Raw genomic sequence first — 27,287 nt, 5'->3', positions numbered from 1 at the left:
ACCCTGGAAGAGGGACCCTCGACTCGCAGTCGGTTGCTTTTGTTCTGATCCGACAAAGTCCGGAAGAGGCCATTCAATAGGCAAGAGAAGGAGCAACCAGGCCTGAGCTGGTCCGGGTGTGCTTGGGGATGCAGAGGGATGTGGTACAACTTTTCTTCATGATTCCACGGGCCTTGGTCATTAGGAATTCGCTGCATATTAAAACATGGCACAGAAGCAGGGCAAGGCTCCAAAAACAGCCGTTTTCCAAAAAAACGGTGGTTGTCTGAGTTCCTGATCCCGTTTCCATTTTACCAGGCACACAAACCCGGAAGCCTGTCTGTAGGGAGGGAATGCAAGATCCACTTCTCAGAAATGCCAGTTCAACATGGAATCTACCATGCGTACAGTCCTGAACCCAGTGTTTTTTTTTTTCTCCTTTTGATAAAACTCGTGGATTCTCAGCAAAACGGACTAATTCCACGGAAATAGCAGAATAGTACCAGAGACGACCCGTTGAAGCTTAGTTGTTGCCCGTTCATTGCCCAACAGCAAGTCACAATCGCTTTCCTTGGTCTAGTCATGCTAAAATTACCCGCCCATCTCACCTCACCTTCCCGTCGTTACCAGCTACGGAAAGCCACCGGTGAATACGAGTACAATGGAAAGTATATACTTCGTATACCTGACCTGCTCTTGCTGTCACTGCAAACCCCATCCTGTCCTCTCTTAGTTTGCATGCGACTAATAAAGCGGCCCCTTCTTCCTATTTGGCCCTTAGCTGTTCCCTCCGCTTCCAACCAGCTGGATAACAGGTCGGGGTCCATCCTGCGACTGTACCGACCGGACCTTCTATCCACCCCCCCGACGCGGAGCTGGAGGGACTTTTCTCCCCTGGGCCCTATGGCCTATCAGGTTAGGCCTACCACGACCGGAAAGCTGGAGCTCTGATGATGTCACGTCGACCCTTGGGTCCCACAAGAAATGATTCGCGGGACTTTGACCGGGTTGTTGATTCGAATCAGCCCATTATTATGGGCTTTATGGAACTCTCATGATGCGATTCCCTTGAGTGATAGGAGAATTGTTCCGCTCATAATCCAGAGAGAGAGGCCGCACGAGGGCGCAGGGCCTTTGGTCCACTGCTGGCTACCACCCTCTATACCTCACCTACAACGTACGGGTGCCTATTCCAACTTGAATGCAGTAAAAAGGACCCTGTTTGCTCCGCCTTGTTGTACAGATACGCAGAGCTCTTGGTGCCAATTGGCTAGTGATCAGCGGCACCTTTCGCATGACCAATTTCCAAGGGCCTTGGTCAAATCCTTGGAAATGACGTCAATTTGAATGGGTGACGTAGATGGCGCGTTGGCACTAGATTGGTCCAATAATCTGTACCGTCTCGGGTGCCACCCCTGCAGAACCCTCCTGATCCTTGCCATCGATCCCGTGCCTCCCCACAATTGTTGGCAATTTCGGACACCATCCTGGGGCTAGATAGTCCGCCGTCCTTTGGTAGGTACCTAGATATTCTGCACCAGGTGATTCCCACATTCCCAACTGTTGCAGGACGGAAATGAGGGTCGATAATAGACCATTTTATTGTAGTGCATAAAGCGACCTGGAATTTGTGATTATCGACAGCATGACTATCGGGCTCCGAGGAAGCTCGACGCAAAAAAGGGCTGGCTGGAGAACTCAGAAAGTACCGCCCCTGACCTGAGGCTTGTGGAATCTGAAAGGCCCCTTCCTTTTGTCGTACCGCCGTATCGAATATGCATTCGTCGCCGGACGGAGCAAGGCACCGAGTTCCGTTCGATGAGAGGTAGTGGAGCCAAATCCGGCCTGTTCCGACCCGGAAGGACCCCGATCACAACGGCTGACAGCCACGTGGAAGCCCTTCCGCAAGTATGGTACCTACATGCAGCCATTGACATTGTGCTTCCAGTCACGCCGGGAGCCCACGATGTATTAAGTACATAACAAATCTACACCTACCTCTACGTAGGTACCTAGGGACCTACCTTGATTGGCAATGCTTGCTCGATGCGCCGCACACATCTCTCGCATACTTCCTCCCTCGTCCAAACAAACGACAAACCCGTACCCAAAGTCCCAAGAATAGCACCCCGAAGTAAACCCAGCTTCCTCTAATGTCCAGAGAGGCACCGAGGGAGATGATTGTGTCTATTTGATGCCGCGGGCAGGAGAAACTATGCAGCCCTACCCCTGCTTCAATTTACGCGTGTCGATCTCAGGCAATGCCTGGCCGCGCTACCCCGCATGGAGGACTGCACGTACCATCACACTACCTACCTACCTGGCAATGATTACGTACGTACGGAGCAAGCTATGACCACCTGAGAGAGCTTGCGAGCACGGGCACGGGGTTGAAGACGCAATTGACGTGCTGCTCTTCAAATTCAGCCGGGAGTCAACACGGAATGGCGAGGGAAATATTTCATCCTCTGCCTTAATATATCAATGCAACGAGTTTAAAGTGGCTCAATCAACTTGCTCCAGTGCCGGTGACCCCAAATAGCTAGACAATCGCGACTCGAGAGCCGACCCAGTCACGGCTGCCAGCATGGCTCCCAGCCCAGACCTCGAGACTCCAACGGAGCCCCAAGCAGGCTCTCGCGACGCAGAGACTGGCTTCGACGAAGAGACTCCACTTATTGCTCGGGAAAGCGCAGGGCCTCCCACTCGGGCCGTGTCTGCTGGCGGGGTCCTGGCCCATCCCCGGACATGGACGTGGCAGCGCTGGGTAACCTATCTGGCTGCCCTTGTCATAGTTCTCATATTTACCTTGACCATTGTCTTTGGAGGTACCGCCAGTTACACACCCCTCCTGCCCGGAGTGCTTCGTCTAATACTAGTATCTGCTCCTAGTGTTTCGATCCCGCAAGATGGAGTCTGCCACCGCGCTCTGCCTCACTCCAGCCTGCATCCACGCAGCGTCCGAGATACTCTACAACCTTTCTCCGAACTACCAGAATGTCGATCCCTGCGCCAATTTTGATGAACGTACGTGCGCCGTATACTGCGGGCTCGAGGAGGCAGCGACGAGAGGCCGGTGCTGACTTGAAACATAAACCTTCTAGTGGTATGTGATGGTTGGAGAGCTCGCCACGACATGAGGCCAGACCAAGGTTCTCTGAACAGCTTCACCACGATGGCTGAGGATGGCCAGATGATCTTGAGGCATATTCTCGAGGCCCCTTACCCCGATTCTTCCAATGTGCGCATCCCCTCCAAAAATGATCCTAGGATTGTGTAGTAACTTTGCCAGCATTCGTATTTCTCCCCGGTGAGACTGATGGTTACAACGAGTAACGCCGACGAGGATAACTTCAACCAACTTCAGAGAGCGTACAACGCATGTATGGCCGAGACCGAGATTCAGAAACTCGGCATTACGCCTATTCAAACCCTGCTTGGCGACCTCTCCAAACTCCTCGCCGTAGACGACTCCGCATACGGGAATGGTGTTCCTATCCAGTCCCAGGACTCTGATGGAATATCTGAAGCAATCTTGTTTTTGGAGAAGTTGGATATCCCAAGTCTGCTGAACTTTGGGGTTGGTGCAGACGACAAAGATCCTGTATGTGGTCACTTCAAATCTTCAAATTGTGCCCCAAGCCATCTCCCCTTGCCCGAAGCCTGAACTACGGGCTCGTCAAGAATAAATTCCTCTCGATCTAACGTTGGTAGGACTCTGTCGTCGTCTTTGCTGGTCCTCGATCTGGCGTGGGTCTGCCCTCCAAGACTTATTACCTGGACAACGACATCGTCTCGCAGTACCAGTCAGCTATGGCTGAGGTTCTCAATGCGGTTCTTCCTGGCTCGGCGGCTCGTTCAGCGGCAGACAAGTTGGCTGCTGCTGTGGTGAAGCTCGAATCTCAAATTGCTGCGGCAACCCCTGAGCTGGAGGACCTTCAGGATGTCACGGTTGGTATTCAACCGCTGCCACCTTCTAAGATATGACTAACCATGGTTACAGAAATCGTATAATCTTATGTCTTTGAAGGATGCGGCCGCATTGGCACCAATTCTAGGACTCGAGCACGTCTTGACGTCTCTGGCGCCCTCTAATTATACGCTGGACAAGCTGATCGCGTCCTTCCCGGATTACTTTAGGAATGTGTCGGACATCCTGGCCGCCAACTCAAAGGATACAATCCAAGCTTTCCTTTCCTGGAAAGTGATCCAGTATACTGCTAGCTCTGTCATAGCCCCCGAGGTCAAGCCATATACGCGGTTCATGAACCAGCTCGCTGGAAAGGTTTGTGCTTGCCCCGGGTTCCGCCTCGCGTCGTCCTACCCCTTCTAACCTTTCTACAGGACCCAGACGCTGCCCCAGAGCGATGGAGGACATGTATCAGCCATGTTAACGGTGCCCTCGGATGGACCTTGAGTCGGTTCTACGTGGAAGCCGCTTTTTCGGCCAAAGCCAAGGACCTAGGGAACCAGATTGTGTCGGACATCAAGGAGCAGTTCACTGCCAGGATCAAAACGCTTGACTGGATGGATGATGAAGTGAAGAAACTCGCTATCGATAAAGTAAACGCTATTGTGCAGAAGATCGGTTACCCAGAGAATGTGAGTTTACCGCCCAGTTCCCGCGACTTAACAACGTCGGATACTGATATTTCTAGTCTCCAAACATTACGGACCCAGCCATCTTGAGAGACTACTATGCGGGGCTAAACATCGGCGACGAATACTTTGCTAACGGCCTTTCCGTTTCTCGGTGGAGCGTTAATCAGTCCTGGAGCGAGTTGGGGAAACCAACGGATCGGGAGCAGTGGGGTATGACTGCGCCAACAGTCAATGCCTACTACAACCCCGCCGGGAACGAGATCGTGTTTCCCGCCGGCATCATGCAGTTCCCCGTCTTTGGCAGTGAGTTGCCGAACTACATCAACTACGGGGCCTTCGGAGCTGTCGCCGGGCACGAACTCTCGCATGCCTTCGACAACAACGGCCGGCATTACGACGTCCATGGCAACCTTACGGATTGGTGGACGGAGCACACGGTCGAGGGCTTTGAGGCCAGGGCCGAGTGCTTCGTTGACGAGTACTCGAACTTCACCGTCGCCGGCCCCAACGGTACGACACTACACGTCAAGGGGAGGCAGACCCTCGGCGAGAACATTGCCGACGCTGGCGGCCTCTCGGCAGCGTTCAATGTCTGGAAAAAGCGACAGCAGGGGTCTCCTGATCTGGATTTACCCGGACTTGACTTTTTCTCTCAGGAGGTACGTACCTTCCAGTTCAGAGCACATAGCCATTTCCCGGAGTCTTGTGGAAGTCCCAAAGTGCCGTTGTTCAGGGGTATTTTCCCAAACCGCGGTTTTCTTGAATCCATTTATTTCGACTCCCGTGTGGTACCACCACCTGTCGAGGGAACCTTTATTAACTAACCTACTTAACTTTATAGCAACTATTCTACATTTCTTATGGGAACTTCTGGTGCTCCAAGTACAGCGAGCAAGCACTTACCAGGACTATCTACACCGACGAGCACTCGCCGAACTTTGCAAGAATCCAAGGAGCTGCCATGCTTAACTCCAGAGGCTTCCGTGAGGCGTTCAACTGTCCAGTCAAGGAGCCTGTGTGCGAACTTTGGTAAGTTGGGTTAGAGAGCAGAATAGGATATGGTAAACCAAAGGTTTTATTGGGGCCACGCTCTCAGTAATGTTATCGCCAATAGCGCAGTGTATTGTTATTATTACGACGCCTGTCCGATATTAGGCTTGGGTCTAGTCAAGAAGAATGAAGGTTATCGAAACACACAAAGACATTGACCATAATCCTGCAACGCCGGACCCCCTCACAATGCTTCAGGATTTGCTATCGAGACTGCCCCCTCTCGCCTCAATTCAACAACAATCATATATTTGGCAAACAGGGCACCGAAAGTTTGACATCAGTCGTCACCGTATTCCCCCCAACCCAAACATCGGCTAAAGGACGATCACTGGGAGCGGCGCAAACCCAGCTTCGTGACGGAGATGCGAGGGAAAACGCCGACGACGACCAGCGCCGACGCGACGAGGACGCTCCACAGCTTGATGCCCAGCACGTTCTCGCTGTAGGGGGTCCGGGTGGCGGTGGCGACGGTAGCCAGCAGGAGCAGGTAGACGGCGTAGCCGGACCAGCGGTGGTACCGCCACAGCGACCTGGCTGCGGCGTCGCCGCCGAGCACGGCCGGCACGGCCCAAATGAGGAAGCCGAAGAGGTACTGCAGCAGCAGTAGGGCGCCCGTGACGACGCCGAGGTAGGCGTGCGGGCTGTGGAAGTGCGCGGCCCGGTCGGTGCCCTTGTTGGTCTCGATCACGGCGATGCCCGAGGCGAGGAGCAGGAAGGAGACGAGGTTGAGGGCCGCGTGGGCGCGGGCGCCGACCAGCTTGCCCTCGGCGGTGCGCGTCGGCTGGAGGATCAGGATGGCCTGCGTGATGGTGAAGACGCCGAGGGACTGGAGGAGCGGGTGCGGCGAGACGAGCGGGAGGAGGGGGTTGAGGAAGACGCCGGCCCAGACGACGGCTAGGAGGAGGAGGGCGCCGGCTTGGGCGATCCAGCCAGTTCCTTCGGAGGGGGGAAGATGGTCAGCTGGAAAGTCCCTGGCTGGTGATCTTCTCCCTTGGGGGGCTTTGTTTTTTTTTTGGGGGGGGGGGAGGTGGTCAGACAAGACAGCAGCTCATAACGACTTACCTAGCCAAAGATTGCTGATCAGAGGGGCACCTTGTTTCTGCGCTGCATCGCCAGCCCGTCCAAGGAGGGGCTCTGTTTCCGCCGCGCCAGTGTCAGCGTCGGGGATGCGCTGGGGGATTCCCGTTGCAGAAGCCATCTCTCAATATTGATTATACAGATACAAGAGAGGATAGCGACAGGCAATTGACTTGGTATACTGGTCCAAGATGATCAAAAGAGACTGTGCTTCATCTAGACCTTCTTCATAAGAGGTTGGAAGGGGGGAGAGAGGATTGCGTGGAAAGAAGCTGCCATGACGGCACTGTTAGCTCTGACCTATCGGCGCGTCCCAATTTCATATCCGCCGAACGAACCCCGACAATGCGGGGTCGCCCAGTCGGCATTCCGGCATTGTCAGTGGACGGACAATCGATCCCCTCTGACGAAAGGATTCTGGGCCGAGTCAATGGTATTGAAGCTGACCGTTCTCAGGGCCACCAACCGAGAGATGGGACCGGAAAGGCGTTGTCCGGTTTCTCTGGCGGGTGTAAGTGAAGATGTGCCCTTTCTCAGTTAGCATCAACTTCGTTACTTACGATGCTGTTGCTTCTTACATTGATTGGTTCGTTGCGGCGGGGTTTTGCTTTGGGCTTTATCGGATGTAGCCGACTTCCGCTGATGTCATGTGGATCATACCGAACCCTTCTGAAGCCAGAAGTAGACGGGGGATCATCTACACTAGCTCTCTCGTCCCTCGTCTAGTATCGGCTTCATACACGAGAGATTAAGAAACTTCACAACTTAGAATCCAGATCCCCAACATCTCGCCGACATGGAGGACATCGAGTACAAGCTTGACAATGTCAAGACAACTCCCGTTGCTGCTGGTGATATCAACAAAACCTTCCGCTCCAGTACCATAGGTAGGCAACACATTTTTGTCGAGTTGTCTGCTTGTCTAGAGGTGCCTCGAGCTTGGAAAGGACGCGAGCCGTGTATTCAGCAGAATGCTAAGAAAATCAACGGTAAAATAGATCTGATCTCGGCAGCGTTGGGTGGGAAAGTGCTGGCTTTCTCAGACCAATGGTTTGCTGATGCTTCAAATTTGCTGACCCCAACTGCCCCCATCAGGCAGGCTGGAAAGATGGTCTTTACGGGGGCTTGGTATGATGGATGGGAAACGAGACGGCACAACCCGGCCCCTTTCGACTGGGTCGTCATCCGGTTAGGCGTTGCCTCGGGCACCGTTGAGGGTGTCGAGGTAGATACCGCCTTCTTCAGTGGAAATCACGCCCCTGCGATATCAGTCGAAGGCTGCTTCAATCAGAACGATGATGAGGTTGTGTCCTGGAAGGGCGACCGCGGTGGATGGGAAACGATACTCGGCATTCAAGAGTGCGGTCCCTTGCAGAGGTTCGGGTGGAAACTCAACGAACCCAAGCAGAAGCAGTACACACATGTGCGGTTGAACATGTACCCGGACGGAGGCATTGCCCGGTTCAGACTGTTTGGGCACGCCGTGCCGGTCTTCCCGCAAGACAAGGATGCCATCTTCGACTTGGCTGCGGCCCAGAATGGGGGCGTAGCCGTTGCTTGCAGCGACCAGCATTTTGGCACCAAGGACAACCTGATCTTGCCTGGACGAGGTAAGGATATGGGGGACGGGTGGGAGACGGCGCGATCTCGAACCAAAGGCCATATTGACTGGACCATCATGCGGCTGGGAGCACCGGGATACATCCAGAGTTTTGTTGTTGATACGGCTCACTTCCGGGGCAACTTTCCCCAGAAGGTGCGCCTCGAGGCTATCGACTGGGCAGAAAAGGGGTCAGACCCGGGCTCTGATGCAACCGGGTGGCTCGAGGTTGCGGAGCCCATCAAGTGTGGGTCTGATAAGGAACATGAGGTGGCTTGCTTGACCAAAGACAAGCCATTCACTCACGTCAAGCTGATAATGGTTCCGGATGGAGGAGTGAAGAGGCTTAGAGTTTTTGGGAAACGAGTAGGGTGAACGGGGGCCAGAGAATCTGCAATGCGAAAGAACATCGAACAGAGACAAATCGACAGACAAGGAGGAAACCGGGAGGCCGAAAGTAGGACCTTACATCTAGCTAGATATATGCTATGTTGCTGCATAGGTTCCATTCTATGTTCCTAGATATTTTTGTAGCGAGGTCGGTCCAAGTCGGACATGAGGTTTGCGTAGCGGGCACGGACCATCTTGGCCCCCGATATGCCGATCAATGATCAAATCCACAAGTACCGCAGTAGGTAGGCAACATCCAATGCTACTGATACCCTTGATTCCCAACAACCCTACCGAATCCACGAACCTTGAACCAGCGAATTTACCAAACAGGGTGACCACTGGACCGAAGAACCCCCACCGGACCCTGGACTGTTTCCCTACCCTTGTATTCCCTCCAAAGTCCTTGAACGCATGAGGACTTGATGGATGCAACCGGTCAGCTCACCAGAAACTCGCACTTGATATGAACCTCCCTCCGCCATGGATCTCGGCGAATCTAATGGCGGAAGCCCTGGAGGCCTCGACACCAGCGGAGATGTACCGATGGAGAAGAAACGAGCCCTGCCAGACGATCTCCCAACCTCCTTGGATGACAGGAAGCATGTCTCGGCCGAACTGGTGCCCGAGATGGAACTTTACGACGGATGGCAAGGTTGGTTTCCCATTCCGCACCCAACCCCTGGCAACACCTTGACTCACACTTTCCCCATAGGTCAATCGCAGTTCTTGACATCTCCGATGCTAGCCAAGCCCCTGACCTTTGGCGACCTTAGCCTGAACGACACAGCCTACGACGAGGACGCCCCCAGGGGAGCACAAGATAGCGAGGCGCGGCTGATGGAGATGCTTGCTGCCCAAGCGGCACATTCAGTCGGAGTTGGCTTCGAAGATGAAGATGCTATAGCTTCGGACGAGAAACTGTCGGAGACGGAGAAGAAGGATCTCTTGCAGAAGGCGTTGACTATGGCCGCTAGCAACGGCAACGTTGAGTCAGTCAGAAAGATTCTCGGCGGGAAGGGCAAGGAATACGTGGACGTCGATACCCCAGATGAGGATGGCACGCCGCCGCTAATATATGCGAGCTGTTTTGTGAGCGATTACCATTTGGACCCCTGATCTCTCGGCGCCCTCGGCTGACATATATAACAGGGACACGAAAGTGTGGTTCAAGCTTTAATAGATGCGGGAGCGAGCGTTGACAAGCAGGATCGTAACCAATGGAGCGCCTTGATGTGGGCTATGACAAACCGGCACAAGGGCATTGCCAAGTTGTTGCTAGACAATGGTGCGTCACCCGAGGCGAAGACATCGTCAGGTCGGACAGCCTTCGACTTTGTTGCGCCAGACAGCGATATGTCGTTCTATCTCCATGACAGTGGCTACGGAATTGGTAGTGCTGGCACTGGGGATGACTTTTACAGTCCCGGGTTATCGCAGGATAAATTCGAAGAGGAGTTGGCGGAAAACGAATTGCGCCGGCGCATGATGATGGAGAGTGCCCGCGACTTGGAGGTTGACCTTGGGAACGTCGGGATGGATGACCAACCTGAGGTGTGTTTACCCTTCGAAGCCCCGAGTTCTCGCCTACCGGTTTGCTAATTTCCAACAGCCTGTCGATGAGTTCGAAGAGGAACAGCAAGAGTTTGACTGGTCCAGGTGCCTACATGACCAGATGTTCGTCTTCCAAGAAAGCGAGCTGGAGCGCATCTTGCATATTACCATAACCAACATGACGCCCCAACGATCACCGTCGCAGAAGCCAGTCCCAGCGAACATGATATTCCTGAGTGCGAGATATGCGCATTACCATTCCAGCCCCGAGCTCCTTGCCAAACTGCTCATTTCTGCCATGGACAAGATCAACGATGTGGTCGAACGATACCAGTGGGACATGACCATCCTCGCATTCTGGATATCCAACGCGACCTTGTTATTGCATTACCTCAAAAAAGACGCCGGCTTGCTTGAAGCTACCTCGGAGTTTCAGGCCCAGCTCGCGGAACTAATCAACGAGATTTTTATCCTCATTGTCCGGGACGCAGAGAGGCGACTAGACAAGGTGCTTGATGCCGCAATGTTGGACCACGAGACCATTCCCGGATTCGAGGACATTACCTTCCAAAACGAATGGAAGATTTTCAAACGGAAGACTCAAGTCAAGGAGGAGCCATTGGAGAAACGCTATCGCCCACCGTCGCCGAAACAGCGAGCAAAGCCTGCTCCTCGAAACGTGACATCCCTGCTCTCGTCAACGCTGTTCGTGTTAGATCTGTACGACGTTCACTCGGTAATCACGGCACAGATCATCTCACAGCTCCTCTACTGGGTCGGCGCCGAGCTCTTCAATCGCATCATGTCGAACCGGAAATATTTAGCGAGAACAAAGGCGATGCAGATCCGGATGAACATATCCATCCTGGAGGATTGGGCGCGCCAAAACAACAGGCAGCCGGAGCACTATGAACATGGCGAGACGAAGTCCTCGGGAGAGACCACTGTGGAGGCAGCGAGGCGGCACCTGGCCCCCGTGATCCAGCTCTTGCAGTGGCTCCAGTGTTTCTCTTCACTTGGTGCGGATGACCTGGAAGCCCTGGTCGGGACCTTGCAGCAGCTCAAGGCCTTGAGCGCGCAGCAGCTGATACACGCGGCATCGCACTACCGTTCCGAGGTTGGAGAGAAGGGCCTTCCGAAGAGTGCTATGAAATATCTCGCTGCCATCCAGAAGGAGGCCGCTCTCCGCCGGGAACGGCATCGCAGCAGCACTGCGTCCCTGAAGGTCGGCTCGGGAGGCGACAGCGCCCCGGTAACACCAGCCAAGAGTAGAGCAAACAGGGAAAACGGGCTCGAGACGCCCGGCAGCCAGCAGGGCACGCCGCGGACAAACGACGAGTCGCAGGACGACGAGGAAGACGACGCGCCCAAGCATCTTCTTTTTGATCCGTCTCTCATGCTGCCGTTCACGCTGCCCAGTGTTACCGACATGCTCATCAGCTACGGCGCCGGTTTCGGTGGCATGAACCGGGAGCGTGAGCGGAAGTACATCCCCACGGTTCCGCCCGAATTCTTGGATAGGCTGGAGACGACGGGTGCCAAGAAGGGCCCCATGTTTGGCGAGAAGGATTGGGAAAATGAGGAGGTTTGAAGAACAGCCAGCTAGCCGTTGGGAAAGCGAGGTGAAATCATCATTTGGGCCTCAATCCTGCACGAGGGGCATGATGTCTCAAGTGTCGCCAACCTGCAGAAAACACCGGGTTTGTGGCAACGTCGGGCACCGGATGAGAAATGATGAAAAGGGCATGATAGACTTTCTTTTTCTATTTCTCTACTTTCTCCCCATGTAGACAGACGCACAATATGCAAGGGATGGGTTCGGTCATGGAGCTGGGTTCGGCATCCAGCATGCAAGCTGCAAGGGACAAACAGTTGGCGACGCGCAAACGGGCGGGACTGGATGGCGGTATGCATGTGAGGCAAAGTTGGGCCGTGAGACGGGCAGACGAGGCATCAGAACGACAAATCAGCACTCGGGGCAGGGAAGTGCCAAGCGGTACCTGGCAGCATCACGGGAAGAGGTGCTGGGATCTGGAGTCCAAATACAATTGAACACGACATTACCTAGGTATTCAGAGGGGGAAAATGCGAAAAAAGCAAATGCCAAAGCGGATGCCCGAGGCTGTACTCGTGGCGTTGTCTGTCGCGAGTCACACACCTTCAGACTCTTGAGACCCTGGCCTTCCCTCCCATGCTGCGTACAGGCCAAGCCCGTGGCATCCATCCATGCCATGGTTCGTCTGCTGTCGATTGTGGAGTCCAATAGATCAGCTAACGGATGCTCTGCACAAATTCCCGGTGCGCCCAACGAGGGCACCAGATTTCCAGACCAACCCCAATATGGCGCGGAGGAATTGCGTGCCTAAAGATGCGTTGGCTAAATTGCCACGTCCTGGTCGCTCCAATCACGCTCCCCAATGCTGAAGGAAACTTTTTTGTCCCGTTTGGCTAGTATGGGTGTATTGAGTCGTGGCAACCCACATACATGCCACACCAGATAGGCCCCCAGGTAGTTAGTTGTTGACTCGTTCTAGACGTGGTGCCAGCCAGCCATCGTCGAAACTAGGTAGGCCGCGCTCTACGGCGGGCCAGACGTCAGGCAGTGAAACCCCCACTCTTTTTAATGGGCGTACCCTGCCGTACCTGCTGTATTGATAGCTACCTAAACAATAACATGGGGATAGAAGACAACCGCCGGCAGTTGTGCTTGTTTATCACGGCGTGGTGTGAAAGTTGACTTGCCACAACATAGAGTAAATCCTCTCCCGCCCCTACGATGCAGGGATGGAAACCAGGGCCAAGGCAGCCCCCGCTGGTTCCCAGGTACGGAATAGCCTCACGTCATGGTAGTCACGTGCTCTCGCTGGGATGTCCTACCAGACCCAAAGCAAGGCGCAAAGCCATCACTAGGTAGGTTATTTCAGGTGCCTGTATATGAGTCGTAGAGAGAGGCCAGGATAGTTTTGACACTGACTTGAAGGTTGGTTGACATGGTCTAGACTCTAGACACGGGATTCCCATGTGGCAAAGGTCAGGCGGGGGAGAATTAATATACACGTTGACCAATGTAGGGTGAGTCTATATAGTCCAGTGTGAGTATGGCACGGTTGCCCCTCCAGCGTGCCGTAGTGTGACAGTGGGGTGTCCAATTCAGGCAAGAAGCGGAACAGATGGAAAGCGGTGGGATTGACACATCAGTTGAGGGGAGGATACACGTGGAGAAGGGGAAAAGGAAGCACGGAGGAATGCTTCCAGACAGAAAGAATAAACTGGCCCCTTTTGTCCGGCCTCCCGCTCTTGTTCTCTTTTCCTGGAAAACTGTCCTTCGAAGCTCTAGCTGTGCCCGGTTATCAATTCGAGGTAGCCCCCTCAGTCGGACATTTTCAAAGCACCTCACCACTTAGACGAACCTCAACTCGGTGGGGGCTCTCACCACTGCAGACACTCGCTCGCCTGGGTATCTCACCCAGTCAAGGCTCCCCTGTCACTAGTCCTCTGTCGTCCGGTCGCCTGGTCGTGGGTGTCGAACACCAAGCAACAGTTGGCGCCGTTGGCTGAATCCCTGACCACTGCCGTCGCCGCCGATTCGCAGTATCATTCTTTGACAGCAACTTTGCGGCCATGGCTCCCCGCAAGTTCGCCAGCGTCAACCACAAAACGAGGCCGGCCGGTCGAATGGCCCCGTTCAGAGACGACACCAACCTGGTTGCTTTTCGATATGAGCAGACCAAGCAGGCGGAACCTCCGATTCCATTCCCTCCTCCGAGGAACCCTCTACGGGGGATACGCCCTCGATCATCCGTCACCACCGCAACCTCTCCCATCATCATCCCTCCTCCTTCGGCAGCTCCACCCCAAGAGCAGCACCCCATGTTTCGCACCCAGCATACGCCGGTAGAGCGGTCCGATACGTGGAAGCGGGATTCTGGCCTGGCACCTACCTCATCGTCCGTGACGATCCGCGTGGATTGTGACGACGACTACTTCGGCGAGAAGGTTGTCGACGAGCTTCGCGGCACGACCTCTCTGGACGTCGGCGACGACAAGTTTACAGTGCGGCAGAAGGATCAATCCCATCTCCCTCCTACATCGCCGCTCATTGCAGAGTGTGCTCAGGAAGCGGAGCTGGTTCTGCCGACACGCACAAACTCTGCTTCAAAGAGGTTAGCAAAGGCATTTGGAATGCGGAGCTCAAATTCCACAAAACGGTTGAAGAAGCGGGGCGGGGATGACAAGGTTGCATCGCTGGTGTCCGCGTGGGGCTCGCTAAAGTCTAACCCCGTGTCGCCTAAATCTCCCAGGTCTCCCACCTCGCCCACCTCGCCCATTCAGGAGCCGCCCCAACGACCGCCAAGACCTTCGGAAGGCTTGCAACTCCTTTCGCCCCTACAAATGGAGACCACGTTCAGCCCCATCACCACCCCGATCCCCACCGACAGCCTCTTGGACGAGGAGCTTAACCAGCTGTCCTTCTCGAAACGGGGCAGTATTATGTTCGGCGGGAAGCGCCCATCCGTCGGATTAGCCCAATCCTTGATGGACAAGTTCAATGAAAGGACATCATCATCATCCCTGGATAACACCAACAACCACCACCACCATGGCGACGCGACAAACTCCCAGGAAGGATCGTCGAGGCCGAGGCCGATACCGAACATCAGGCTGCTGCCGGTAGATGTAGAGAGGGATTCACAAAAGGTGAGATCGCTCTATGATTCCGGCGAATGCCTCGATTGGAGAGAGGGGGGCCGAGCTCCAGCTCTTGCTGGCCGTCTCGCGCCCGCAGAGGATGCCCCAGCAGACGAGGGAGAGAATGTCGCGTATGGATTTCCTTGGCTCTCTGACATCTCGTTCCCCCTTTCTAATCCAATGCTGACCATGCCTGAACCCCGTAACACAGCGCTTCTCACCAACCAGCCCAAGAAGCCCCTACCACGCATACTCCACTTCTCGGTACGCCACGTGCGGCCAATTCGTCGCTGCGACGAGATAGCGCGGCGCGGAGGGAGTTTGAGCTGGCCGGCGGCCTGGAGGACTGGGAGGATGTCGACGGCGCGGATGTCGATCGCTACGGTTTTATCTGTCCCAAGGGGTCAGGATCGAGGGCGGAGGCCGCACTGTCGAAGCCTTCTGAAGAACAGTCGGGGCCCGCGAGGAAGAGGAACGTCCTATCTAAGAGACCCGGAACGTCGAATTCGGCCGCGGGCTTCGCGCCGGCGCACGAATCCGGCCGCAATGTCTCGGCACGCTCGTTAAACACGCAAACATCCGAGTTCTCGACCGCCTCGAGGCGGTCGGCCCGATTGACGATACGTCAGGCCACGAATCGACTGCCGCACAACAAGGAGAGGAGGTGGATGGACGAGGCCGGCGAGATGCTCAGCCTCGCGCCCGGTCTATCCGACATCGTCGAGGACGAACATGCCGGCAAGCTCGCCGAGGCCTCGAAGCGGAAAGAGTCGGAGCGGGCCGAGAAGTGGAGGAAGATGGCGAAGGTGATCAAGAACGGCAAGGACGGCGAGGGCATGGAGTTCGAGTTCGACACCAAGAGCCAGAAACTGGTTGACCGGACCTGGAAGGGCATCCCCGACCGATGGCGGTCTGCGGCCTGGTATTCCTTCTTGGCCACTAGCGCCAAGAACAGGAGAAGTAAGGAGACGGACGAGCACCTCGTTGCCGAGTTCCACCGCCTCCAGGACACGAGCTCGCCCGACGACGTGCAGATCGACCTCGACGTCCCGCGGACGGTAAACAGACACTTGTTGTTCAGGAGGAGGTATCGGGGTGGCCAGCGATTGTTATTCAGGGTGCTGCACGCCATTGCACTTTACTTCCCAGAGACTGGCTATGTACAGGGTATGGCGTCACTGGCGGCCACGTTGCTTTGCTACTACGATGAAGAGAAATGTTTCATCATGATGGTGCGCATGTGGCGATATCGCGGCCTCGAGCGACTTTACCAGCATGGTTTCGATAGCCTGATGGATGCCTTGAAAGACTTCGAACAGCGCTGGCTGGGTGGAAGGGCCACCGCTCGTAAGCTGGTAAGTTCACAGTCTAGGTAGCCTTTGCGATGTCTTCACGTCACTAACCCTCTCTGCCTTAGGCCGAGCTATGCATCGACCCGACGGCATACGGCACCCGCTGGTACCTTACGCTCTTCAACCTCTCAATACCTTTCGGGGCTCAACTACGGGTCTGGGATATCTTCATGCTCCTCGGCGAGGCTAGCCTGGAACCGCCAAGTGCCGGTACGTCGGACCTCGGGAAGGGCAAGGAGGGCAAAGAAGGCAGAGAGGAAGACCCCTCCGCCTCCCTCGACATACTCCACGCGACGAGCGCCGCCCTGATAGACGCGCTGCGGGAGGTCCTGCTGGACTCGGACTTCGAGAACGCCATGAAGGCCCTGACGTCGTGGATCCCGATCAAGGACGAGGAGATGTTGATGAAGGTGACCCGCGCGGAGTGGAAGCGGCACCAGGGCAAGAAGAAATCCTAGCCAAAGGCGCGCGCGCGAGCCGCCTGCTCCAACTTCGTCATCCAGCCTCGACCTGAATCGGCGGCCTGCGATCTCTCTCTCTCTCCTTTGTAACTTCCCCTTTGTCATCGGTGACGGGCAAGGCGTTCCTGGTCTCAATACCCTGGTTTTCCTTTCCCGTTTCGATGGCTTCATCGGTCTCGGACGGACGAAAAGTTTCCTTTGTTGGATTTGCTTCCTGGGTGCGGCGGCGACAGCCGAACAGAGCTTTCTTTCGGGTATTGTGACTCGAGTCGAATGAAATTGTACTGTGCGATCCCTATGATACCCTGCACTTTTCTCGGGATGGGGAGACGTCTTGGTGGGGGAATGGGAGGGTGTGAGTGATTACAGACTATACAAATTGGTGTCCTCCGGTGAACTGCTCCGGGGCAACGAACGGAAAGCGATACGCCTAAGGACGAGAATCAATCGATCGCTATTGCTCTCTCATATCTGTGATCCATGAAGCCATTGGCATCACCATCCTTCCTATACGGGGTCGTCAAGTACGAAGCACGAAGTGCGCTCCAAGGCGCCATAGCCTCCCATGTGCAAGGGGATTGGGCACGTAGTATCAAGACTCTCGGTGAACTTATAGAAAACCTGCCTCAGCGAGATAACTCGTCTGTGACGCCCAATTGTGAGAACTTGGTATAAGACCGGAAGGAAATACAGGGGACATGGAAAGTGTCGCCCTTTTGACAGGGCCTGCTGCAGATATCAATCCCCTCTACTATTACTTTGCTGGTATCATCACTCCGTATGCCTATCCACATAGATATGACTCTCCCGACGAGCTTGAGGAACAAGGGATCCATCTAGTCGTTAGGGAGGAGAGATATCGGTAGCCGAACGACGGCCGAATCTCGGTGCCCTTGATGAATTGAATCCGACCCCTTGCCGGTTGACAGATCGGCCTTGTCCGCGGCCTGGATGTTGGTTTGACCCCCAATTCCCTTCGATTGTAATTATTTTCCTTTTTATTATTACTATTATTATTGTCAGAAGATAGGTACAGTACATTCTGTCTTTTCCCCCAAATGATTCAGCGAAGCGTGGATATTTTGTTGCAAGTGATATGTGGTTGGATGTCTCAGGGGTAAGAGCAAAAAACCATCTCATCCGATCCGCAACTAAACCTCATCAAGGGCCGAGAACACATACCGCTATGGTCAACCCATAAATCTACTATACAAGTGAAAATAGCTAGGGAATTCCTTTTTGGGTAGTTCGCCGCCTGCAGTCTCGAGCTCCCATCTTGATGTAAAGCCGATATATGAACCCCCCGGCAGGCTATTCGGACAGGAGGAACAACATACTCTCGGAAGATTCCCTCGAACAGCTAGGTCTATGGGGTGGAACAAGACAAGACTCCGCTTCCAATGGGTGTAGCCTTCCGTCGAAGCCGTTACGATCAATCACTGCCAAGTTCTAGAGCCAAGTCGAGAGTTCCCCTGGTCCTTGCCACGTCACGGCTTGAACTAACGATAGGCCAACTCCTTTGAGCCAGGATTAAACCGGGAAACCAGAGACAGGCTCGGCGGGCGCTTAAGCGGAACCTTACAGAATATAAGCGGCTCAAAACGACGTAGTGGTCGACGTAGTGGTCCCCGGAGGGAGATAGGTACCATGGCCTACCCAGATTAAGGTTGACTATATCTGGGACAGAATAGCCTGTGACATTTCCAACCCGCCTGCCCCTTGCATGATCCTCGAGGTACGGACGTGGCGCAGCGAGGGGAGGTTGGGCCTCCGAAAGGTAAGTGCTCAGCGGACACAGTTACGAAATGCCAGGTCTGAAGTGCAGACTCGGCCCCGCAGCGTCGCATCAGAACACATCTCATGTACGCCCGTACTGGGACATGAGGTAGCATTGCAGTCTGAGGTGAGAGACCATTGCCGTGCTTCTCGGTGAGCGAGTCTGACTTTTCCAGCATGCACATGCGGGCGAGAGAGGCCGGGTGAGACCCCCAAATTCCCAGGGGCAACCCTTACCCGCGAGAACAACGGGTCCCGGTCCCAAGATGGAGGAGCTTCCCATTTCGAGACCAAAAACGGTCGCGCCTGAAAGACGATGGGAGGTGCGGGAAAGCTGGACAAGGGATAAAAATAAACGCCGGCATCGCACCCGCAATCACGGAAAACGCGCCTAGGGAGCCTATGCGAATACCTGGGGGGCATGGGGAAGGGAGAAAGGGGCCGGCAAGGGGAAAGACGCTCGCCAGTAGGCCTGAGGAAACGCCGTAGCGAGCGAGGGACCACTCGTCATTTTGGCTGCAGGGTAATATCGAGCCGTCCTCCTGCAAGTCATAGTGCTTGCACAAACAAGTGTCTGAGAGGACAGTGGAGACACACTGTCCGGCCTCTTAAGCCTCTTTCCATCCTTCGTTTTTTCCCGGATCCAACGGCACACACCCCAATCATGTCGGCTTGGAGTGCCGCACGGCCAGCCCAGCCTGGCACTGACCTTGGCACGGCACGATGAACGGCTCCTGGCGCGAGGGTTCATGGCGGGATCGACCCGATTTTGGTCGGCGACAATTCAATCGGGCATAACTTCGGCGACTGGGACAGACAGGCGCCCAGACTTATTAGGGTTAAGAGAGTTATGTTAGGACGGATCCATGCCCGGAGAGGCTCCATGGGGGAGAGTGTATCCAAATTTGGAAACCTCCCTTTCGTCCCGTCTCTCTCCACAGACAAGCAAATAAACAAAACAAAGCAAAAGGAAGGAGAAGGAGAAATGAAACCTCCTAAAAAAGCCCCTATATTGATTTTTGTGAAGCCGGCATTGACAGAAGCACTGGAGAAATCTCGGAAAATTCCAGAGATGAGAAAGCAGGCCGAGGCGGAGACCAGGGGCGCAGGAGGAATGCAAATACCGTGCCGTCAATTTTGATCGGAGGGGGAGAGTGCTTCCAAATTGTCTGGTACTAAAGATCTGCCTTCTGGAACCGTGTATGGTGTCATTTCTCACGACCACGGTGCCGTGTGTCGATCGCCTCATATCCGCCCTCTTTATTTTATTTTTTAATATTTCTTTAGTCATTCACTCAGCCGCCAATGAACCCGTGGAGCGAGGGATGAATGGGCGTATTTGGCGCCGTCCTATGATAACAGGCTCGCTATTATGATCAGCTATGGGGGTGACGTCCCGCGCACGATGGCATTGAAGTGCAAAGCACAGGCAGGACGAAGCGACGAGGGAAAGGGGACCCGACCGACGCCGCAGCATATTTGGTGAGACGAATTCCAGGTCGCCGATCTGGCGGCATGTGCACAGCTTCTGGAGCTGAGTCCATGTACGCTCAGGCACCGGCGAGGATGTTGACCCGTTGGTTCGTCCCCTGACCAGAACCAAACTCTCAGGAGGGTGGGGGGGGCATTTGGCCAAGCGACGCGTATGTGGCCAAGCGACGCGTATGAAGTCCATCTTTCCGCAATTCGGAGCCGAACAGGCTCCTCGGTTCCAGGTACGGCAGAAGAGCTAAAAAGACGCGAGGGTGTAGGTCGGTCGGGCTCTGGGGCGAACTAATTATACCTTCCAGGGTCCATGCGTTTCCAATACCCAACCCAGTTGGTCTGTGGACAGCACTTTATCGTATCCGGCGTTCCGCTCAGACGCTTGTGCCGCCGCAAATCGCTTCTGGTGTCATGGGTCTCGACAAGGCGCTTGGAAGAAAGCGTTGTCGAGCAGGCGAGCAGGGGCGCTGGGGGCAATTGTTTATTTTTTGACGAGCTGGCCAATGTTTGGCCAGGTCTGTGCGGCAGGCCGGCGCCTGCGCAGCCCTATATTAAGCAACGCCATTCCGTTTCTGGCCAACAGGCGCGGGTGAGGCTGCTTTGTCAGCCAATGGAGGGTTAGATACCGTAGGTTTCAGTCTCGGTTGGCGAATCAGAAAATTACCCGATGGCCCACATGGAGTGATACCGTCTTACAGTAGATCTTGGCCGAACAAGAATAGAAGCCGTTGCGCCCTTGCCTTTTTCAGATTCTGTCACAAGATCTGTGATCGATTCAGAGCGGCAGAGGCGCTAGGAAAAACGACTACTCATTACTGCCGGTCCTGTGAGTCCTGTGACCTTGTCGTCAAAAATCCACCCTCCCCTGTCTGCAGCCTCGGTAATGTGCGAGGAATACGGTGTACCTAGTAGCATCGGGGACCTCACGTCATCTGAAACCAGCTTGTCAGCCCTGTTCATCACCCCAGATCCAATAACAAGCGAAATAAGGTCGCACCCAGTACGGATAACAGTGTATCATATTGATAAAGATCGCTGTTGGGTCAGGGAAGCCAAGCTCTCTGGGTTTTGTTGCGTTGTTAATTAGTGTAGAGCCATTGGGCTTCCTTCATTGCCTCGTCGACGGAAGGGGTATCGAAGTATATACACGCCCCAAATCTACTAAACCGCGCCAGATATAATAATACCAGAGGGTTTAAGAAAAAGGAGAGAAGAAAGATCCATCGTTTTGCTCCTTGCCATCCAATGTAAGCGCATAGCCAGCGTGTCCCGTGAATAAAAAAGAAGAAAACATCTAGATATACACACACATCCAAAACTAATACAGGTAAATACATATGGGTCGAACGGAAAACCGGTAGGAACCTGGCACAGAGGCCGAGGAAGATGCGATCCCAATGCTGATGCCAATGTGTGCTGTGTACGCGCCAATTGCCCTAGTTTTGAAGGCAACACAGTCCGTAAAATGCCAGAGAGGTAAGTCATGCCAAATTGTGCTCATTATCCTGCTGGATATGCCTCAGTAACCCACCCCTGTTCCTTGCCTTTTACGCAGTAGTGTACGCCTAAGGACTGGAAATCAGACCGAGGTGGGGCTCGTCGCGAAACAAAAATCGAGCTAAACCAGGGGGGCGTTGAGAAAAAGAAAAGAAAAGAATGGTGAAACGTGCACCCTCGAATGAAACTCCAGCTAAATCTTGTCGCGTTATTACGTGGCAGGCGCTCCACCACGCGACTGGTCTTCCGATAGCCGAGGTGGACTTCTTCGAGCCTTGTCGTCGTAAGATGCCATTTTCCTCGAAACCGGTGGCGGCGGCGGTGGCGGTGGCGGGTAATGCCTCGGCTGCGGCGCCGGTGGATTGTCCGCCAACAACGACGAAACAGAATGCGCGGCGCTTCGGGCTTGACCAGGTTGCTGTGACGAGGATGAGGATGAAAACGGCTCGCCGCTCTCGCGAACTGGGGGAGGCCCGGACGTGTGTGTTGGCGAGTCCCCTCGGGGTGGTGCTGATCGATAGATTTCAAGATCGCTCTTCTGTCTCGAATGCCCTCGTCGTCGTCGCGGGGGGGTTGACAAGTGCGCGGTTTGGGTGGGCGGAGATCTCAGACGCTGTGCCGCGCCTGGAGCGGGCGCTGCTAGCTGCGGGCCTGTCGCCTTGCGCTTCCGCGGTGATTCCACTGCAGGCGTGAATTGGTCACGTTAGCCCCCCGCCTCCAAAAATTTCTCAAGAGCGTGATCTCGTCTTGGACGAACCTGACGGTGTGGCGGGTCGATGAGACCCTTCTGTGGACCCCCCCGCCTGGGTCGCTGGAGGCTGCCAATGGTGGAAGTATATGGTCGGCGAAGGCTGCGGTTCTTGTTGCTGCTGCACGGAGCCCATGATGGGGTGCGATTGTGCCCCGATTGCCCCTCTAGCGCTGGGGTGAACGTTGGTGTTCAGCGTCGGTGGATTTGGGCCTCCAAGCGGGCGAGCCATTGGTCCAGGCATGCTCTGGCCCCTGGGGCGTGTCGGAGAGCCCGGGTATGCAGACACATATCCACTAGACGGTCCCTGGGCCGATCCCGGCGTTGAAGGGACGCCGGGGCCCGGGTAGTGGCCAGGCGGCTGCGCCTGAGAGTCGCGTCGGTGGTGCGCTGGTGGTAAGGCCCCGGCGGGTACGGGAGCGGGTGGCTGGGGTTGCTGGCCCTGCGGATATAGATACTGCTGAGCCCAGTCCATGGCCGCCTGGGGAAGAGTTCCGCCGCCCATCCCAGCAAACACAACGGGGATCATTGGTGGAGGGATGCCGCCCTGCAGTGATGTCCGGAGCATGTCGTGCTCCAACCTCCTCTGCTCGAAACGATAGCTCTCCTGCCGAGTCTTTTCTTCCTCCTGTTTCCGTTTCTCCTCCTCCGCCTTTGCTATGAGGTAAGTTCTCATGGACTCCTCGGTGACCTGCTGCCACGAAGGGGGCGGGGGGAATTGCCCATGCGCCTGGGCTTGCGGATGATGAGGTTGCGGAGGACCTTGTCCCAGCGGTGCACCGGGCGGAGGCGGCTGCTGCGGTGGTGCCAAACCTGGGGGCGGCTGTTGGGCATGGGTCATGATCGCCGGAGGTGGCAAGCCGCGGTGAGGCGCGGACATGGGCTGGTGTGAGGGGCTTCTGCTGCGAGGGACTGCGGGAAGAGCTTTCTGGCTGGGTTCCTGAACTATCAAGGGGGGGGAGGGTCGGGATGTGCTCGGCGGTGTTGGTAGATCATGGACGAGTCTGTAGCCGAAGTGTGCTGGCTGGTTGATGGTGAGCATCCTCGTGTAAGTCGACGGAGGGAAGAGAACGGGAAGACGCGACGTGAGGAGGTTTAAAGGGAAGGCACAAAGGAAGAAGGTTGGAAGGTCTGTTATTGGAACAAGACCGGGGGGTGGGAGGAATGTGGGGGGGGGGGAACAATATATGAAAACAGAAGCCTGAAGGAGTGCCAAGGCTTTGAAGAAGAACAAGAAGCAAAAGGCTTAACAATAGGGAAGGTAAGAAAAAGTGAAAATAAATCAACCTTTTTGCAAAGAGAAGCTGGAGGTGGCGGGCCAGCCCAGTAGTAGTGGGGAGTAGCTATGAGGGAAACGGGCGGGGCGTGTGGTGATGAAACGTCGAATAGAGAACGCCCACCCTCATTTGGCCATTGGTGCGGGATGGGGGAAGGCAAGAAGCTTGCCCAGGTGGGAATGGTGGAGTTGGCCGATGTCCTAGGATGTCCAAGGCAAGTAGTAGAGAAAGACCCCGGAGCGGCGCGGGAGAGGCGAGGGGAGCACCCTAGCTATGTAAGGTAGGAGGTACCTTAGATAGATATAGGTCCGAACTGGTGATGGTCAGCCAGCCAGATGTGTCTGGCCCAAGAACCAGTGGTGGGCAGTGACTTAAAGACGTGAGGACGGGAGAAGGTAAATTTGGAATATGATGACAGGGTGTTTTTTTTTTTTTTACCTCCCTCCCTCTTCCCTCTTTTGCTTTTGTTATTGGTTTTTATTTTTTATTTTTTTATTGATTTCCCTGCTTGTGTCCCGGTTCGTTTAGGCAAGCAGCGGAGCGGAAACAACGACGTTATTTCATTTGGAGGCAGCGCGTATCAGAGAAGTGATTGACACAAGGATGCTAGGGGATCATGCCCGGGAGGGTACACAGAACCGCCCTTGGAAACCCAGCCTGAACCTGGATCTGGGGGCGTGGAGCTTGGGCTGACTGGAGGAGAGACGACAGTCGGGAGACTAACAGAAGTCGTGACAAAGGACAAGTATAAAGTGGTTTGGCAGCAGAGCGAGGGGAAGCAAATAAGACATGGAGAAGAGAAGAGCAGAAAAGAGTGGATAATGGCTTCAGCTAGGTTCCTGCTCGTCCACCTGCCTGCCTGTCTGAAGTTGACCCAGCTGGTTGGTGTTTGAGCGCGCAGACAGATCTTCCAGACCACCGGGATGACAAGGCTGTCCACTTGTCGCTGGCGAGAGGCGGAAGAGCAAGGTCAGCTTTTTTAGGTCAGATTCGTTTTTCTTTTTTTTCCTTTTCATATATTTTCCCTTTTCTTTTTTCTCTCCCCCCCTTTCCTCTTGTTGCAAGTTACAGGCTTGGACCGTGTGAGGATGGGGGAACGGGCACAGGGTCCAGACAGGGGAGGGGTTTTTTCCTGGGCGTGTGTGCATGTTCGAGTGCGAGTGCTTGTGTGTGTGTGTGTGTGTGCGCGTGTGTGTGCTCTCTCGTCGATGCAGGGTAGATCCTTAGACGGGACAGGAAGAGGCAGGGGTTGAAGCAACGAATCAAGGCGCCTGTAGGGGGTGTAAGTAAGGCGATGGGTCTTGACGGGTCCAGACGCATCGCAGAATGCGCCCGCATCCACACATGAACGAGAGGAGCCCGACACGCGGTGGTTAGCACTAGGCTTTTGCCAGACGCATGAGCTGCCTAATGCAGTCGAGACACGAGGAGGACGCGCCTGCAATTTGGGTCAGAGAACCAAGGTAAAGGCAATAACAGGCGGACGGGGGGGTAGTAGGATCCGGCCGGGAAGAGGAGACAGACTGTTGGCCTTGTCCATCATCGTATTTCCCGCTTTAAGGTTCCCGTCCACCAGTGCGTCTAAGGCGTTGTGACATTCCGAGTTGGTCTGTCCCGCATGGAAAGCACGGTTGGTCGATTAGTGAACGCGGTAAATTCCATAAGCGGTTCGCGTATGTAGGCGCGAATGGTGGGCGGAGACGCAGTTCGCGATGATCGAGCCGGTCTAATGGCGAGCCAGGACGTGTCTCCATCAGCGGCTGGTGTGTGTGTGTGTGTGTGTGTGTGTATGTGCGTGTGCTGGGGTCTGGTGCGGGCTGGGATCAAAGCAAGAATAGATGAAGGTCCCTGCCCAAGCAAATGAAGACAAGCCGAGAACGGATTATGTGTGTCTCGGCGGCTGGACAAGTTGGGCGTGAGGAATGAGGAGACTGAATGGTAGCACCGTTCAGAAATAGAATCCTGGCTTGTTGACGGCAGGCAGCGCAGGGGGGAACCAACGAAACAATGGAACCGATCGCGCTTCCAGCCCGCGGCTCGTTACGTAGGTAGGCAGGTACCTGCAATTGTCACCTCGATCAACCGTACAAGGCTCGGAGCCAGCAATACCTAGGAACTCGGGAAATGGCCTAGATTGGCATTCCCGCAGCGGCGGGCCGAGTCCCTCGCCATGCGTTCTAATTAGGTAGGTATTTCTGTCCTGCTTTCTGCATTCTGCCTTTCGCGGTCTCTTGTCAGAGACATCGGGGGCTAGGATGGAAGTCAGATAGGCGATCCTAAAGCGGTAAGGGCAATGATTTGGGGACAAGTGCACGAGCAATTATTAACTTGGACTGTGTACGAAGTACTTCGCAGTGTGGTTGGATTTGGAATGGGCACTCACTGGCTGGCATAAACCCGGAGAGGCAAGTTAAGGATGGGTGGGGTGTGTTAGGGTTTGTGCCATGTGAGTTGTGGCTGTGGCTGAGGACGGCCATCATCCCTGCTCGCCAGTAGGACCTTAACTCGATTGAGATCATCTCGACAAGGTTAAGCAGGAAACGGAAGCTTCCGAGGCATTTGAGTGCGTCACAAGCTTTCCATCGAGAACTTGAGATCTTTGCCGTCGTCATTCTTCCCTCATTCAAGGATTCAAATCGATCTTGACAATTTTGACAATTTGACACTGGACGCGAAACCAAGCCAAATCTAGATCTGCTGGCGCTTGGACGACAGGATGGCTATCGCTGTACCCGGCCTGCAGCTCGCCAGCACTATGGGCCCGCGAGGATGCTAGAAACGGATACCATCTCCGCGCAAATGCATTTGCTCCCCAAGCCCCATTCACTGCCATATAATGATTACTAATAGTGATTATTACACTATGCAGGTGGACAAGCAGCTGTCGGGTGTCAAACGCATAATAAGTTTGGTTTCGCTCTGCTTTAATCTGTGTCTTGACGTCGTCAGAATCAGGACAGCTGAACTGGGGTAGTGAACCGTGACTAGCCCGTTCGTGGTCCTGGCGCGGCAAAGAACCAGAGATTGTATTCTGTGGTTGAACCCAACTAGTCTGAGTCGTTTGCATACCCTGGACCCCTGGGGTCATGGGTGGTGGTGTGGGTGTCAAAGCTTGTTGGCTCCCTTGCCTGCCAAACCAGCCTGGCAATAACATACTGTAGGGATTTAATAGTTGGTAGGTATCCGTAGGTAGGTGGTTGTTCTAGGGTGTTTCGTTGAGTAGGCATCTACTAGGGTTAGGGTTACCGGTAGTAGCTCTCATGCAGCCTAGGACGATGGACTGTATTGGTCTAATGCGCCGTGAATGCCTGCATAGGAATAACCACCGAACCCAATGAACTTGAAAACCCAGCTGCCGAGTTAGCTGACACCAAGCAGTAGCTAGCTCAAGTGATGAGAAATCTGGTCTCTGCATCAAGGCGGCCGACTGTCCCTTCCTTTCCAGGGGCTGACACCGCTTCCTTTCAGGGAAATTCAGCCCCTCACAGAAAAGGCCACCCCATGGCCATGCATAGGTAGACCGTAGTGGCGCCCATGGCGCCATGGTGGCCCAGGACATGAAACAAGGTTTAGTGGGCCCAGATCATTTGGCCAAACAACCTTGGGTACGTACAGTACGATCCTACATGGCCCGTGCATCTTACACCATGTCGACACTCACCCGCTGGTATCCCAAGCTTGATTTTATGCCCGAATAGATTGCTGGATCGAGAGTCGGGTCGGCCAATTAATCTCCATGACAGGAGA

The 27,287-nt window shown here is 54.8% G+C and overlaps 5 protein-coding genes across 5 annotated transcripts; 3 read left to right on the top strand and 2 right to left on the bottom strand.

The window, feature by feature from the left end:
- Positions 1–2,566: 2,566 nt before the first annotated feature.
- Positions 2,567–5,614, top strand: QBC33DRAFT_510444 (zincin; the record flags this gene model as incomplete). The annotated part of the gene is made up of 9 exons (XM_060425768.1): positions 2,567–2,807; positions 2,872–3,006; positions 3,105–3,220; positions 3,272–3,583; positions 3,694–3,930; positions 3,983–4,264; positions 4,324–4,581; positions 4,638–5,240; positions 5,423–5,614. The coding sequence occupies 9 exons, from the start codon at positions 2,567–2,569 to the stop codon at positions 5,612–5,614; spliced, it is 2,376 nt and encodes a 791-aa protein (XP_060288807.1).
- A 140-nt stretch (positions 5,615–5,754) lies between these two features.
- Positions 5,755–7,099, bottom strand: QBC33DRAFT_18394 (eukaryotic cytochrome b561-domain-containing protein). The gene is made up of 2 exons (XM_060422469.1): positions 6,697–7,099; positions 5,755–6,570 (listed from the first exon to the last, which is right to left on the bottom strand). The coding sequence occupies exons 1-2, from the start codon at positions 6,830–6,832 to the stop codon at positions 5,960–5,962; spliced, it is 747 nt and encodes a 248-aa protein (XP_060288806.1). The 5' UTR covers positions 6,833–7,099; the 3' UTR covers positions 5,755–5,959.
- A 408-nt stretch (positions 7,100–7,507) lies between these two features.
- On the top strand, positions 7,508–11,846 carry QBC33DRAFT_575121 (uncharacterized protein; the record flags this gene model as incomplete). The annotated part of the gene is made up of 7 exons (XM_060430804.1): positions 7,508–7,598; positions 7,710–8,682; positions 8,951–9,103; positions 9,214–9,356; positions 9,417–9,793; positions 9,854–10,255; positions 10,314–11,846. The coding sequence occupies 7 exons, from the start codon at positions 7,508–7,510 to the stop codon at positions 11,844–11,846; spliced, it is 3,672 nt and encodes a 1,223-aa protein (XP_060288805.1).
- Positions 11,847–13,768: 1,922 nt separating this feature from the next.
- On the top strand, positions 13,769–17,069 carry QBC33DRAFT_18305 (uncharacterized protein). Its single transcript, XM_060422464.1, has 3 exons — positions 13,769–15,075; positions 15,156–16,299; positions 16,362–17,069. Exons 1-3 carry the CDS (start codon positions 13,877–13,879, stop codon positions 16,752–16,754), a joined length of 2,736 nt encoding a protein of 911 aa, XP_060288804.1. The 5' UTR covers positions 13,769–13,876; the 3' UTR covers positions 16,755–17,069.
- Positions 17,070–21,614: 4,545 nt separating this feature from the next.
- Positions 21,615–23,456, bottom strand: QBC33DRAFT_18255 (uncharacterized protein). Its single transcript, XM_060422460.1, has 2 exons — positions 22,273–23,456; positions 21,615–22,196 (listed from the first exon to the last, which is right to left on the bottom strand). Exons 1-2 carry the CDS (start codon positions 23,303–23,305, stop codon positions 21,727–21,729), a joined length of 1,503 nt encoding a protein of 500 aa, XP_060288803.1. The 5' UTR covers positions 23,306–23,456; the 3' UTR covers positions 21,615–21,726.
- Positions 23,457–27,287: the final 3,831 nt, after the last annotated feature.

The sequence above is a fragment of the Phialemonium atrogriseum genome (genome assembly GCF_030411735.1).
Source record: "Phialemonium atrogriseum strain 8032-3 unplaced genomic scaffold QBC33scaffold_1, whole genome shotgun sequence".
NCBI lineage: Eukaryota > Fungi > Ascomycota > Sordariomycetes > Cephalothecales > Cephalothecaceae > Phialemonium > Phialemonium atrogriseum.
Note: the sequence above shows the minus strand (reverse complement) of the source record. Positions and strands in the feature narration are given on the sequence as shown.

What these genes read in the sequence shown, in the direction of transcription:
- QBC33DRAFT_18305 (XM_060422464.1), top strand. Translation starts at nt 13,877, where the DNA reads ATGGCTCCCCGCAAGTTCGCCAGCGTCAACCACAAAACGAGGCCGGCC. An exon ending in GACGAGGGAGAGAATGTCGC is followed by an intron (nt 15,076 to 15,155) that starts GTATGGATTTCC and finishes CCCGTAACACAG; the next exon opens with CGCTTCTCACCAACCAGCCC. An exon ending in GGGCCACCGCTCGTAAGCTG is followed by an intron (nt 16,300 to 16,361) that starts GTAAGTTCACAG and finishes TCTCTGCCTTAG; the next exon opens with GCCGAGCTATGCATCGACCC.
- QBC33DRAFT_18394 (XM_060422469.1), bottom strand. Translation starts at nt 6,832, where the DNA reads ATGGCTTCTGCAACGGGAATCCCCCAGCGCATCCCCGACGCTGACACT. An exon ending in GATCAGCAATCTTTGGCTAG is followed by an intron (nt 6,571 to 6,696) that starts GTAAGTCGTTAT and finishes CCCCCTCCGAAG; the next exon opens with GAACTGGCTGGATCGCCCAA.
- QBC33DRAFT_18255 (XM_060422460.1), bottom strand. Translation starts at nt 23,305, where the DNA reads ATGCTCACCATCAACCAGCCAGCACACTTCGGCTACAGACTCGTCCAT. An exon ending in TCGACCCGCCACACCGTCAG is followed by an intron (nt 22,197 to 22,272) that starts GTTCGTCCAAGA and finishes TCACGCCTGCAG; the next exon opens with TGGAATCACCGCGGAAGCGC.